The sequence below is a fragment of the Nannobrachium achirus genome, assembly GCF_963921795.1.
Source record: "Nannobrachium achirus genome assembly, chromosome: 2".
Lineage (NCBI taxonomy): Eukaryota > Metazoa > Chordata > Actinopteri > Myctophiformes > Myctophidae > Nannobrachium > Nannobrachium achirus.
This window is the reverse complement of record NC_137811.1, coordinates 67,543,035-67,558,382: the sequence shown is the minus strand read 5'-3', so window position 1 is coordinate 67,558,382 and position 15,348 is coordinate 67,543,035. Positions and strand designations below refer to the sequence as shown.

Here is a 15,348-nt window from a genome sequence, read left to right as displayed (position 1 = left end):
CATTTGCTGCATGCAGTGTTGATTTCGTCGACTAAAACTATGACGAAAAATGTTTGTCGACTGTGTTTCTTTCACTGAAGAAAACTAAATAAAAACTAAACAAAAACTAAGCTGTGGTGACTAAAACTAAGACTAAATATATTGACAATTTCGTCAACAAAATAAAAACTAGACTAAAACGTTAGGGAGTGGAGAAGGGTAATTTTATGTTTGGTTGCTCTCAGGTGTTGCGTGCTGAAAATAGCCGATCTACAAGCTCACAACGCGTAGCGTTGTGACGCGTTGTGAGCTTGTAGATCTGCTTTTTTCAGCACACAACCAAGTGTAAAATCAGTCATTACAATGCCATCAAGGCCTGCCAAAAAAAAAAAAAAATTGTCGACTAAATCAACTGTAGATTTAGTCGCCTAAAATCTTATGATATTTAGTCGACTAAAGTTAGACTAAAACTAATACTTTTCAGGTGACAAAATTATGACTAAAACTAAATTACATTTTATTCAAAAGACTATGACTAAAACTAAATGTCAAAAACAACACTGCAACTCCCCTACTCAATTCGTTTCTGGTCTCTACAGTTTACCTGTCAAATAAGGGCTCATAAAAATGAAACCCCATTTCTCTGTCAAAGGTAATCAACAAACTATACTATCAAGCATTTTCATTGGCCAGATTGTGAAATATTAGCTGAGAAAGAGTTAAAAAAAAAGAAGTAAAATTGCTGATCTAAACTCCTAGAATTAATTGTTTTTTTGGGGGGGGGGGGGGGGGGGGGGGGTGGGGGTTGCGGCTTGTGCCCCCAGCTGATCCCTGTTATGTACAACATTGAACTTGCATGTACCTGTCAAAATACTTTATAAACGTTAAGGACGTCCACAATTACTACTAACACCAGAGGCAGCGCCACAGATCACGTTCAACCCAGAGTCAAGTCAAACAAAGGGTCAAACTCAGTCTTCTGCTATGGTTTTCCATGGCACACAAACAGAAATGTTACAGTCAGTTTGGGTAACTCAGTTAGATTGGGGTAAGAGCCCTCGTTTTGTAGTTCACCACACACCCCTAACACCACCTGGATCTGAGGTACCAAAACCGAAGATTTTCGGTTTCTTTAATAAAATGAATTAAATAATCGGAGGCTTCAATGAAGCCCCGGTCTAAATCTTGATCCAAGCCGCCTACCGAGCTCTCTTTCCACCGGCCCGTAATCGGGTAATGCCGCCGAAATGCGCCGCCCAATCCAATACATAGTCACATCTTTAGAGCTCATTTTCTCTGAACTGTGTTTTTTTGCGGCTAAATAGCCTCCGATCGGGCTTCTAAAAAAATAAATAGCCGATAGCTAACTGTTAGCTCTCGGCCTCCATTTCACGTTCATAACACTGTTTGCAGAACAAACACAAGCCACTTCTTCGTGGTTAACCGGATGTTACTATGAAGCCTTATGGAGGAATGGCTGGCACTCTAGCGGCACCTTGTGGCCCCTGGCAGTCATCTTGTTAACCATCTCTATCTCTCCAGGTGTTCTGATCCTGCTGTCCATTGTGGTGTTCCACCAGTCTATATTAACCATCTCTATCTCTCCAGGTGTTCTCATCCTGCTGTCCATAGTGGTGTTCCACCAGTCTATATTAACCATCTCTATCTCTCTGCAGGTGTTCTCATCCTGCTGTCCATAGTGGTGTTCCACCAGTCTATATTAACCATCTCTATCTCTCTGCAGGTGTTCTGATCCTGCTGTCCATTGTGGTGTTCCACCAGTCTATATTAACCATCTCTATCTCTCTGCAGGTGTTCTCATCCTGCTGTCCATAGTGGTGTTCCACCAGTCTATATTAACCATCTCTATCTCTCCAGGTGTTCTGATCCTGCTGTCCATTGTGGTGTTCCACCAGTCTATATTAACCATCTCTATCTCTCTGCAGGTGTTCTCATCCTGCTGTCCATAGTGGTGTTCCACCAGTCTATATTAACCATCTCTATCTCTCTGCAGGTGTTCTCATCCTGCTGTCCATAGTGGTGTTCCACCAGTCTATATTAACCATCTCTATCTCTCCAGGTGTTCTCATCCTCCTGTCCATAGTGGTGTTCCACCAGTCTATATTAACCATCTCTATCTCTCTGCAGGTGTTCTGATCCTCCTGTCCATAGTGGTGTTCCACCAGTCTATATTAACCATCTCTATCTCTCTGCAGGTGTTCTCATCCTCCTGTCCATAGTGGTGTTCCACCAGTCTATATTAACCATCTCTATCTCTCTGCAGGTGTTCTGATCCTCCTGTCCATAGTGGTGTTCCACCAGTCTATATTAACCATCTCTATCTCTCTGCAGGTGTTCTGATCCTCCTGTCCATAGTGGTGTTCCACCAGTCTATATTAACCATCTCTATCTCTCTGCAGGTGTTCTGATCCTCCTGTCCATAGTGGTGTTCCACCAGTCTATATTAACCATCTCTATCTCTCTGCAGGTGTTCTCATCCTGCTGTCCATAGTGGTGTTCCACCAGTCTATATTAACCATCTCTATCTCTCTGCAGGTGTTCTGATCCTCCTGTCCATAGTGGTGTTCCACCAGTCTATATTAACCATCTCTATCTCTCTGCAGGTGTTCTGATCCTGCTGTCCATAGTGGTGTTCCACCAGTCTATATTAACCATCTCTATCTCTCTGCAGGTGTTCTGATCCTGCTGTCCATAGTGGTCAAGTGGTGTTCCACCAGTCTATATTAACCATCTCTATCTCGCCAGGTGTTCTCATCCTCCTGTCCATAGTGGTGTCCCACCAGTCTATATTAACCATCTCTATCTCTCTGCAGGTGTTCTGATCCTGCTGTCCATAGTGGTGTCCCACCAGGCTATATTAACCATCTCTATCTCTCTGCAGGTGTTCTCATCCTGCTGTCCATAGTGGTGTTCCACCAGTCTATATTAACCATCTCTATCTCTCTGCAGGTGTTCTCATCCTGCTGTCCATAGTGGTGTTCCACCAGTCTATATTAACCATCTCTATCTCTCTGCAGGTGTTCTCATCCTGCTGTCCATAGTGGTGTTCCACCAGTCTATATTAACCATCTCTATCTCTCTGCAGGTGTTCTCATCCTGCTGTCCATAGTGGTGTTCCACCAGTCTATATTAACCATCTCTATCTCTCTGCAGGTGTTCTGATCCTGCTGTCCATAGTGGTGTTCCACCAGTCTATATTAACCATCTCTATCTCTCTCCAGGTGTTCTGATCCTGCTGTCCATAGTGGTGTTCCACCAGTCTATATTAACCATCTCTATCTCTCCAGGTGTTCTCATCCTGCTGTCCATAGTGGTGTTCCACCAGTCTATATTAACCATCTCTATCTCTCTGCAGGTGTTCTCATCCTGCTGTCCATAGTGGTGTCCCACCAGTCTATATTAACCATCTCTATCTCTCTGCAGGTGTTCTGATCCTGCTGTCCATAGTGGTGTTCCACCAGTCTATATTAACCATCTCTATCTCTCCAGGTGTTCTCATCCTGCTGTCCATAGTGGTGTTCCACCAGTCTATATTAACCATCTCTATCTCTCTGCAGGTGTTCTCATCCTGCTGTCCATAGTGGTGTCCCACCAGTCTATATTAACCATCTCTATCTCTCTGCAGGTGTTCTGATCCTGCTGTCCATAGTGGTGTTCCACCAGTCTATATTAACCATCTCTATCTCTCCAGGTGTTCTCATCCTGCTGTCCATAGTGGTGTTCCACCAGTCTATATTAACCATCTCTATCTCTCTGCAGGTGTTCTCATCCTGCTGTCCATAGTGGTGTCCCACCAGTCTATATTAACCATCTCTATCTCTCTGCAGGTGTTCTCATCCTGCTGTCCATAGTGGTGTTCCACCAGTCTATATTAACCATCTCTATCTCTCTGCAGGTGTTCTCATCCTGCTGTCCATAGTGGTGTTCCACCAGTCTATATTAACCATCTCTATCTCTCTGCAGGTGTTCTCATCCTGCTGTCCATAGTGGTGTTCCACCAGTCTATATTAACCATCTCTATCTCTCCAGGTGTTCTCATCCTGCTGTCCATAGTGGTGTTCCACCAGTCTATATTAACCATCTCTATCTCTCTACAGGTGTTCTCATTCTGCTGTCCATAGTGGTGTTCCACCAGTCTATATTAACCATCTCTATCTCTCTGCAGGTGTTCTCATCCTGCTGTCCATAGTGGTGTTCCACCAGTCTATATTAACCATCTCTATCTCTCTGCAGGTGTTCTCATCCTGCTGTCCGTTGTGGTGTTCCACCAGTCTATATTAACCATCTCTATCTCTGCAGGTGTTCTCATCCTGCTGTCCATAGTGGTGTTCCACCAGTCTATATTAACCATCTCTATCTCTGCAGGTGTTCTCATCCTGCTGTCCATAGTGGTGTTCCACCAGGCTATATTAACCATCTCTATCTCTGCAGGTGTTCTGATCCTGCTGTCCATAGTGGTGTTCCACCAGGCTATATTAACCATCTCTATCTCTCTGCAGGTGTTCTCATCCTGCTGTCCATAGTGGTGTCCCACCAGGCTATATTAACCATCTCTATCTCTCTGCAGGTGTTCTCATCCTCCTGTCCATAGTGGTGTTCCACCAGTCTATATTAACCATCTCTATCTCTCTGCAGGTGTTCTCATCCTGCTGTCCATAGTGGTGTTCCACCAGTCTATATTAAACATCTCTATCTCTCTGCAGGTGTTCTCATCCTGCTGTCCATAGTGGTGTCCCACCAGTCTATATTAAACATCTCTATCTCTCTCCAGGTGTTCTCATCCTGCTGTCCATAGTGGTGTTCCACCAGTCTATATTAACCATCTCTATCTCTCTGCAGGTGTTCTCATCCTGCTGTCCATAGTGGTGTTCCACCAGTCGGTTCTGGCCCTGCTGGCCAGCGACCACACCGTTCCGCTGCACCACGAGCTCTCCTGGTCCGTGTCCTGCTGTGGCGCGGCCGGCGCCATCCTCATCATCGGAGGGATCCTCTTCATCCTGCTGGCCCTGCCTTACAGCCCCTTCCAGAAGTGCCTGCCTCAAGGGGACAGCAGCGCCACCTAGCGTTGTCGTATGGCAAAATGCCCCCCCCCCCCACCACCACCACCGTCGTCTCCTTGAAGCTGCTGAATGAGAGAGTGAGTGCTTAACCCATTTAGGCCTAGAATTATTGACTGCTTTAACCAGTGAAAAATAGCAGATATACAAGCTCGGTGCCGCGCTGCAAGCTTGTAGATCTGCTATTTTTGAAAAAGTCGTGAAAATGTGTGCAAATCTTTGAATATTATGTATTTTCAAAGCAAACAGTTGTAACTCAAATTTTGCTTCTGGGGGGTCCCTGGAACTAAATATTTTGAGATGCGGGTCTGTGACCAAATACATATAATTTTGGGGGTCCTTCACATGAAAAGGTTTTGAGAACCACTGACATAGTAGTCTCTCAAGAACAGGCTAACTGAGCTCCATTTAAGTGAAAAGGACCTTTTCTTTGACGATGGCTAGCCAGATTGCTGACACAGAAACATAGGTTTTTAAAAGATTTCACGATTTTTCAAAAATAGCAGATCTACAAGCTCGCAGCGTGGCACTCGGTGCCGCGCTGTGAGCTTGTATATCTGCTATTTTTCAATAGTTAAAGCATAAAATAATAATGTGTACCTGTTCTGAATGGGATGTGGTGTGTGTGTGCTTGTGAGGTAAAGGTGGTCACCTTAGTTTATCAGAGCAGTGGCTCTCAAAGTCACTGGTTCCCAAACGGGACCCGTTTGTGGGTCACAGACACATTTTTATAGGTCCCTTTATTTTTTTTATCTTTCCTACATTTTGTTTTTAATTATTATTATTTCAAAACATTTTCAAAAAACATTCCCCCCCCCAAAAAAGCATTTTTTTTCTTGCATCTCCATAATTTCATGAAGAAATAAAAGAAAAATCGAAGACATGTCATAAATTAGAAAACAAATGTTTAAGAAATAGTTAAAATAGCCGATCTACAAGCTCACAACAAGCTTGTTGATCTGCTCAAAGTGGGGCCCCGGGGACCCCCAGGGGTCCTTAAGGGGGTTTCCAGGGGGTCCCCAGCAGAATCACTTGAACCACTTTAACCCTACACATTTGAAAATAGCAGAGCTTGATCATCAATTTTATCTCGAAAGAATGTGACAAATTTGGAATATTCTTTAAGCACTAAAATGTTTTCAGAGGGGAGTCCGCATATAGTCTGCATAATTAATTTGGGGGTCCTTGACCTAACAAAGTTTGAGAGCCACTGGATCAGAGAGTTCACACAAAGTTCTTAATCAGTGAGTCATGAAAACTAAAAGCAATTCAAAGGGGACGTTTCTGCCCAGAGACGCTGTTGATTTATTCTGCCAATGACCTCATGCCAATCACCCAGAGCCATTAGCTGTCCTGCACACACTCATTTGTCTTGAGCAGTGAATTAATGTGTCAAAGTTTAAATACCCTGTCCCGTCATCAGGACCTCAGATGTCACTGTTGTTGGGTAGAAACCTTGTATCTCCATATTTCAACTTTTTATTCCTTCTTTTTTTTCACCGGGAAAATAATGCTGAAGTGGCTGATATTAACCCCCAATAAGTTAACCAGCCGGCAGGCTAAGCCTGGGAGATAAAAACTGTAATGACGCGCAAAACTAAAATCACTCACAAGGAAACAATTGCTCATAAGTTTAAAAATGATTTAGTTAATTTCAGTGACCAATCATTACAAAATACAATTTCCAATAAATTGATATGCAATAAATATGTCAATTAGTAAGTTTAACAGTGAGCAAATAATACAATGTGAAAGTGCTATAGTGCCAAAATGCGGTCAACAAAATATGTCCCTCCCAGCTCACCCTGCCTTCCAAATGAACAAACAGCCATGGATGTGAGCAGGTGAGAGACATCAATTTATAGCCACTGGAGGCCACCCACAGCGACACACCCATAATGAGGTGCCAATGTGCTGCCTCCATCAATCACCAATTAATCAACCCATTATCATCAGTGCAAATACAAAATAAACCCCGTTTGGCTCCTACAAATGCCCTACTTCATCATACAAGAGCGTCGCACAAAAGCAGTGAAAATAGCAGATCTACAAGCTCACAACGCCTAAAATAATAACAATAAAGGGAACTGTTTTGGACATACAAGGTTTCCATCTGACAACAGCAACATGTCCACATGTATTATGGGTGAAATATCTCATGTCATATTTTCGAGTATGTAAAAAAAAACTCAATCAACTATAGATTATTTATATAATTAATATAACAATATAAAAAAAGGTTGACAAATAATGTAGCGCTGGATATGTAGCACTCTAGGGTTTTGAGTTCAAGAAGTGTTTTGTTGTTTGTCCATAGAAAAATGACAACTTTATTAACGACTGACTCTTTGTCCAACTGACCAACCATCTGACTGATACAGTGACTTAAAGCTCCACATTGTGTTTACCTAAACAAATAACCACTGCACAGGATCAAGCAGTCAACCATGTAAGCCGTTAAGCCGCACAAAAACTCAGCGATAAAATACTTTTGAAGCTCCCATCCTAAAACCGATGTCTATCCAAATCGTTTTCAATCATACAAAAGACCGTAAAGGGTAATTCTAAACCCTATAAGCATCATAATACTACGCAAACAATCCCAACGGTGATTTAGATCTAAAGCTTGCTCGTCGGAAAAGGTAATAACCTCCAACAGTGTGCGCCACACACTATCGTAGAAATTATTTATCGGTTCTCAGCCTTTTCAGGCCGTGACCCCCAAAATAATCATATTTGAACTGGGGGACCCCCACACCCTGACAAGCACTAAGAGTTGAGGAATTACATTATGTATAACACAGTTCTATTGTGAAAATAGCAGATCTACATGCTCACAAAGCCTCGCGTTGTGAGCATTTAGATCTGCTATTTTCACAATTTCTGCCAATTGACAATTTGGCCAATGTTTCATTTGTCATTTTAGAGGTATTAAAAAGTCCTTGAATTGTCCTTTTAGAAATGTGGATAATATACCCTCTATACACTTACACTTTGTTGGTTTGTTAAATTCTTATTGAGTGAGAAAACAATGTTGCACATTAAGTTAGTGAGTCCCGACCCACAGGTTGAGAACCGTTGGCTTAAATATATAGTGAAGCACAGTAGCCATTTGTGTCATTTACTATGTTACCATTGTACCATGCTCTATCTATTCAAATAGGACCCCAGGACCCCCAGGGTAAAATCACATATCTATTGACGTAGGCCATTTTTCTTTTGTGCCATACTGTATCCATTAGGATGCTTGTGTGGGGGGAGGGAGGGAATGTGTCCCGACTGGATGTATACATCCCATCATTTGAAAGGTCACGTGTCTTTTGATGGCCATATTATGTCCACACAAAAAATTGCTGTGGTACTAGCGGTGGCAAAAGTACTCATATGTTTTACTTAAGTAAAAGTATCAAGATACTGCAATGTAGAAATACTCCTTTACAAATAAAAGTCTGGAATTGTTCTTGAGTAAAAGTATGAACGTGTTGGGCATCAAACTGTACTTAAAGTACCAAAAGTAAATGTACCAAAATGTTTGAAAATAGCAGATCTACAAGCTAAGCTATTTTCAAATAGCCAAAGCCAAAGTTGTTTATGTATGTTTTATAATATCATAATTTATATCTGCAAAGTGTTCAAAAACATGTAGTGGAGTAAAAGTACAATATTTGGATCTGAGATGTAGTGGAGTAGAAGTAAAAGTCTTGGAAATTGGAAATACTCAAGTAAAGTACAAATACCTAAAACAAATACTTAATGTACTCAGTTACTTTACACCACTGCGTGGTACCGTATAGCAACCATCAATATGGAGGAGCCACACTGCAGCTACACACATGTAGGCAGTGTTGCTAGCAATACAATGCAGTGGTGGTGGGGGGCTGTAACATATTTGGGGGCTTGTAGCTTGTAGATCGTCTATTTTGCGGCGAGTGACACCACTACGTCGTCTTTGTTGGGTGGAAAAACCATGGCACTTTTCAGGATTCAAATCTGAAAGCTATCAAAAGTAGCAGATCGACAAAAGGCATTGTCGATCTGCATTTCTTTATGGACGTCGCAAGACTCACGACATTCACAATGTCATAACCTTATGAACAGGGGCAATATCCTAAATGTGATCCCACCAAATATTAGATGAATTAATTAAGCCTCGTAACAAAACAAAAAAACAACAACAAAGATTTTTTTTTCATTGAATTCAGTATTTATTATTCAGTGGTGTAGTGTGAATGCTGCTTTAGAGACAAATGTACGTGCGAATAAATCCGTACTGTGAGTGGGGTATTAAAAATGTCGCAGTGTATTATATCTAGACTCACTTTGTAAGCACATCTCTGTATATAAAATGTACGTATTTCTATTTTATCTTCTTGTTCACCGTTTTGAAGTGCCATAGTTTGCTCAGCTGACGTCACTTTGTTCACCTCATAAAAATGTCCCTTTTTAAAACGGTAGACGCTGTGCTTAATTCTTCGTGTATAGATAGTCAACCACATGTTTGTATGGCACTAGTTTTGCTTATTAAAAAAAAAAGAGTTTTGACAATCGACGACTGTCGCTAAAATACACTTCACATTCTGTATACCTATGAGTGTTTCTATGTGTGTTGTCTGTATATGTGTAGGAAGAAAAAAGGCTAATAAATGTTTTGGTTTAAAACAAATGTTTCAATGCTTTTTTCCTGTTGACACGATAAACTTGCAAGTATAGTGAATATATCGTCTGTCGGGTGGAAACCTCATATGTCCAAAACCGTTCCTTTTTAGGATTCATAATTCCAAAAATATTAAAAGTAGCAGACCTACAAGCCTAAAATGCGTAGCTTGTGGATCTGCGACTTTTGATGCTTTTGTGTGACCCTGTAGTATGATCAAGTACTTAGCCATTAATTCACAAAAACACAAAAGGGTAAAATAGGAATATAAGAGGTTTCAGCCCGACAGCAATGATATATTATGTTGTGCGTTGCACATAAATCCTTCCTGCAGCTTCAGTGGGTTTGAATCTGAGCCCAGGCACTTAACTGCAGGTCCAACTCCAACGCACTCGATAACAATGTTATAATGGCCCAAATTTGCTTGCTTGGAGAGAAGAAAATAAACCTTTCATCTATAATTACATGGCCAAAAGTGGCATCAATTAATATCACCATCAGTTAAACCATATTAACCCTATACACATTGGTTATTTGAAAATAGACGATCTACAAGCTCGCAGATTGGCTATTAAAAAAACAACAACATGGGGCGGGTCAAGGCGCATACCACTTATATAGACATTGCCACATATGCCTGGCGGTGTCGCTGGTTCGATTCCCGATCCAGACAACCTTTGCCGTGTGTCACTCCCCATCTCTCTCCCCATTTCCTGTCAGTCTACTGTCACTATCAATAAAGGCATTAAAAAGCCCCCCCAAAAAAAAAAATCTTAAAAAAAAAACATTTTGATCATTTTGGAATCTTGTATAAGGGCATTGGGGGCAGAGTTCTCAACGGGCCTGAAAATTAAGGCCCGGCCCTAACTGGGCCCTAACTGGGCAGGCCCGAGGCCCTACCCGGCCCTACTAGTCAGCATACATTTTAGGCCCTACCCGGCCCGAAAACGTCGGGTCCGGTCGGGTATGATCGGGTCTATCATATAATAATAGTAATAAAATAATAAAAAACAAACATTTAATTTTTTCATTGAGCCCGAGCCCTACCCGGCCCGACTAATTAGCATAAAAATTAGGCCCTACCCTACCCTAAATGTCGGTCGGGTTCGGGTATGGTCGGGTTCGGGCAGAATTTGAGAACTCTAATTGGGGGCCCCTGGCTGGCAGACATTATTTTGGGATAGTGGTCCGGTGGAGGTATCAAAATACATTAGAGATGCACCATTCTGAACAGTTTACTTCTTATAATGAAGGTGTATTTCCCTTGCACAAAAGTGGGAAATCATTTTAAATATATGATATGAACAAATATCTGTATCGGTATCGTCTAAATTATTTTAAACATCGGTATCGGCCAAGAATGTTTCATATCGGTGCATCCCTAGAATACATTAAATATGAATTTGGGGGGTCCATGAAAATATGTTTTAGTAGAAGCTCTGGTTCTCAACCTGTGGGTCAGGACCCCCAGGGGGGCCTCCAAATTATTTTGCGGGGTCCCCACATGATTTAACTTAAAGTGCAACATTGTTTTCTCTCTAAACAGACAAACCAAAATAACGTATAAGTGTATGGGTATATGGCATGCACATTCTCAAAGTGACAATTTAAGGATTTTTTAATACCTCTAAAATGACAAATTAAATATTGGCAAATATTAGGGGCAGAAATTGTGAAAATAGCCGATCTACATGCTCCCGTTGTGAGCATGTAGATCGGCTATTTTCACAATAGAACCGTGTTATACAAAATGTAATGTCTCAACTCTTAGTCTTAATGCTTGTCAGGGTGGGTGGGTCCCCAGTTAAAATATGATTATTTTGGGGGCCTGAAAAGGTCTAAGCCACCAACACTGTGAGTCTGAGTGTCCACCTTTGGTCCCGTCAAGCTGCAGTAGCTATAATTAGCCATAAGCTCATCGCCAGCACATTTCACTGCAGAGGTTGGAGAAACTCTATCCATGAATGTAAAGCATGTCTCTCTTCCACCACCCACCTCCACCCTCCACCCATAAGGCCCCATCTTCCCCTCTGCCATTGCCCCCCAATTCCCCATGCAGTGGCAGAAGAGACTAAGTACAATTTTGAGGTACTCACTTTACTGGAATATTTCTCACAGGTGACATCACAGTGATGTCAGGTACTCAGAGCAGGGATCTCCATATAGGGGCATAATAAAAACAGGTGACATCACAGTGATGTCAGGTACTCAGAGCAGGGATCTCCATATATGGGCATAAAAGGGATTCATGGCCGAGACAGATGGCCGAGACAGATGGCAAGGGCGAGGTCGCTTTTCGCCCTTAGGTGTCTTACTGGTACTTCTACTCCACTACATCTCAGAGGTAAATATTGTACTTTTATTCCACTAAAATTACGAGAAAACTTTAGTTACTAGTTACTTTTGAAAGTCGATGCATTGTGAGCTTTACTTGTAGATCTGCTATTTTCCCCAGAAAATTAAATATATATTTTTTACTCTAAATGAGACATTCTGCAAAATGTCATTCTGAAAGTGTCATTTTAGATTTTAACATATGCGTGTGTGTGTGTGTGTGTGTGTGTGTGTGTGTGTGTGTGTGTGTGTGTGTTTGAACCGAGCACTAGTCTTATTGCGCAGGCAGCCTTTCTGTCTGTGTCTGTCTGTTTGTAAGAGACAAATGAAACATTGGCCAAATTGTCAAATATTAGAGGCAGACACACACACACACACACACACACACACACACACACACACACACACACACACGCACACACGTGTGCACACGCGCTTGGTAATGAAAATTCAATTGTGCTGATTTGAGATCAAAATGTTCACCTTGTCTCTTTCACTGTATCACCCTTCTTTGTAATTAAATGTTCTATCTTTGCATCTGAACAGCCTCTCCATGGATTTTGTCAGTGTGTGAGGGCCCTTTCTCCTTATCCAAACGTAGGAGACGGTGAAAGAAGGAGTGCTTCTTTTCCGTTCGCCAGCGTCGGCTACTCGCCAGCGTCAGGGTTACTGAGGTTGGGGTTAGGTTTAGGCATAGTTTTACTGAGGTTATGGTTAGGGTTTGGGTTAGGGTTAGGCATCGTTTTACTGAGGTTGGGGTTAGGGTTAGGCATCGTTTTACTGAGGTTGGGGTTAGGGTTTGGGTTGGGTTTAGGCATAGAGGTTAACATTCACACCCGCGCGGTCCAAGTGACCACAGCCGAGCGCTCCAGACCTCCGCTCCAGCCAATCACAAGCCGCGCCTTCTAATTTATGCGACACCGTCTCCTACGTTTGGAATAATCGCGCCCTGGAGTTATATTGCCAAGCGCGTGGACGCACGCACGCGCACGCATGCACTTCAACTTGTGATGAGGTGTGATCTTTTATTGTCACGTCACAAGTGTAACCAGGTATGGGTGCATTTCTTTTGTGCAAGCTTCCCACAAAGTGCAGTTAAAATAAGAACAAGAGTGAAATAAAGAGATATAGGCTATAGCAGGAGATACCGTACAGTATCTTTATGAAAACATCTTTGCAAATATTAGAGATTCTGCGTAATGAGTACTTTGACTTTTGGTACTATATTTTTTTGCCAATACTTTTGTAATTTTGCTCAAGTAAAATGTTGACTACAAGACTAAATAAATAAATCAGAATGCGTCTTCCATCACTGTGTAAAGAGATCACGTAAAGACAGACATGGCGACAGAGCTCAGCGCCTGTCCTGCAAACTGTCTTTAAGCCTGTAATTTATGCTCCGAAAATAGCAGACCTACAAGCTCACAATGTGTCGTGAGCTTGTAGGTCGGTTATTTTAGAGCGCGTACTCTGTCATGCGAAATTGACACTATAGAATCAATTATAGGGAATTAATTTAGGGGAAGAAAAAAAAACTCAAAGGTTAAAAAATATAGAGACAAGCGGTATCTGCGTGACAGCAATGATATGCAAATTGCCATGGAAGTCCCTCACCAGCCGTTTCAAAGTATTCAATAGGGACTTTAAGCAACGACGGCTATGGCAGTCCGCTACAGTAACCGGACGTGGATCAGTGCTCGATAGATAAACCTGCCTGCCATCGCAGCCGTTCCTACTACGGCAGAAGCTACCTTTCCACGTAGCGTCTACAACGTCTGCTGCATAGACGCGTCACCATGGGAACCAAAGAGTTCAGTAAAAGGGGTGGGACGATAGCAGCCGTACTCCCGCCTAGCCGTCCTGAAAACCGTCCAAGCTTAAAGTCCCAACAACTAACTGAGGTGAAAGGGTGACAAGTCTCAAGTCGTTGGCCTTGGGGTGCTTGGGGGGGGACACAGGCTTAAGGGTGGACATCTTGAAGCCCGCAGGGACCACAGTCTGGGAGAGGAAGAGGTTGAAAATATCAGTGAACCCCCCACCCCCAAACCACATCAGGGACTGCAGTCTTACAGATGTTCACCCCCTAAAGGGGCTTTACGCCAGCCTCAGACATGTCTAGTGCAGTGGTTCTCAAACTTTTTTTTAACTTCAAGGAACTTTTGCAGTCATAGCAGCTGTACGTAGCAGAGCCGTATTGAAAACTATCTTTACTTAAACTCCCTATTGTCTGCAAACCCTGCCACGCATTAACTCCTCACGTTGTTACTGGACTTCCATTCTATTCCTGTGCTCCCGCTTGGCCTTTCTGATGGCTCTGTGGAGGTCATGGCGGGATATCGAATAAGAGACGCACGCATGCATTGCACACACACACACACACACACACACACACACACACACACACACACACACACACACACACACACACACACACACACACACACACACACACACACACACTTCCTGTATCCTTGAATGGCACACATAGCTTTCCCCATTCCCAGTGGCATAAGGCTAAACCCCACCGATGATACGTGATCTTTGACAGTAACGGTATATTATATATATAGCTGTTTAATAGTTCTACAGAGACTAGTGGTGACAAGTGGCATATATATGACAAGCACTTGTCTGTGGATGTGGGCCAGACACCACTTTTCCTCGAAGACACATCCGCCCGGGAGAAGAGGCAACACCATCAAGAACTACTGTCAGGCATGTGCACACAACATAGACATCAAAGGGGGCTTGAGCCCCTGCCCTTTTATCTGTCTGTAAAAAGTGCCCTCTCTCCAGACCATGAAAGCAGTTTTTACTGTGGTGAAAGAAATGCAAATGCCTCCTTTCCATTCCATACATGAAGGCCAATTGTCCAAACTCTCCTGAACTTGAATGCAGCATCTTATGTTGAAAGAATTTGATTAAGTAATAGCCGAAATTTTAGCCTCTGCTTCTCTTAACATTCTCTGCACGTCCCTGATTATTCTCTGGGTGTCTTTTTATTTCATTAAAAGAATGTTGCACACAAAAACTCAGTGTTGATTTATTCTGTGCATATGACCCTGTCCCCCCCCTCCTCCTCCCCTGTCCCCAAATAGTGAATCATCTGGCAATAACTCATTTGTCTGATGAGAGCTAATAGTTTGCGTTTGTCCTTTCTATGTGATGTCATTAGCTAAATGAATGGAGGAAGATTTGCAGCCTGAAAAGCCTAGCCTCCCCTGGGAATAATAATTATTCTGAACATATCGTCGTTGTCGGGCGGAAAACTTGTATATCCATATATATATACTATATAAATAT

The 15,348-nt window shown here is 42.4% G+C and overlaps 2 protein-coding genes across 2 annotated transcripts in view; both read left to right on the top strand.

The window, feature by feature from the left end:
• The window catches only part of LOC308299889 (voltage-dependent calcium channel gamma-6 subunit-like), a gene marked incomplete at both ends in the record, with an annotated part of 50,356 nt that extends 45,293 nt beyond the window's left edge, over nucleotides 1-5,063 (top strand). The window contains one exon of the mRNA XM_080743670.1: nucleotides 4,840-5,063. Coding sequence (XP_080599796.1) covers nucleotides 4,840-5,063 — 224 coding nt within the window. The remainder of the gene's footprint in view (nucleotides 1-4,839) is intronic.
• The window catches only part of ccdc106a (coiled-coil domain containing 106a), a 366,031-nt gene that overhangs the window by 85,168 nt on the left and 265,515 nt on the right, over nucleotides 1-15,348 (top strand). The gene's annotated exons all lie outside the window — the stretch shown is intronic.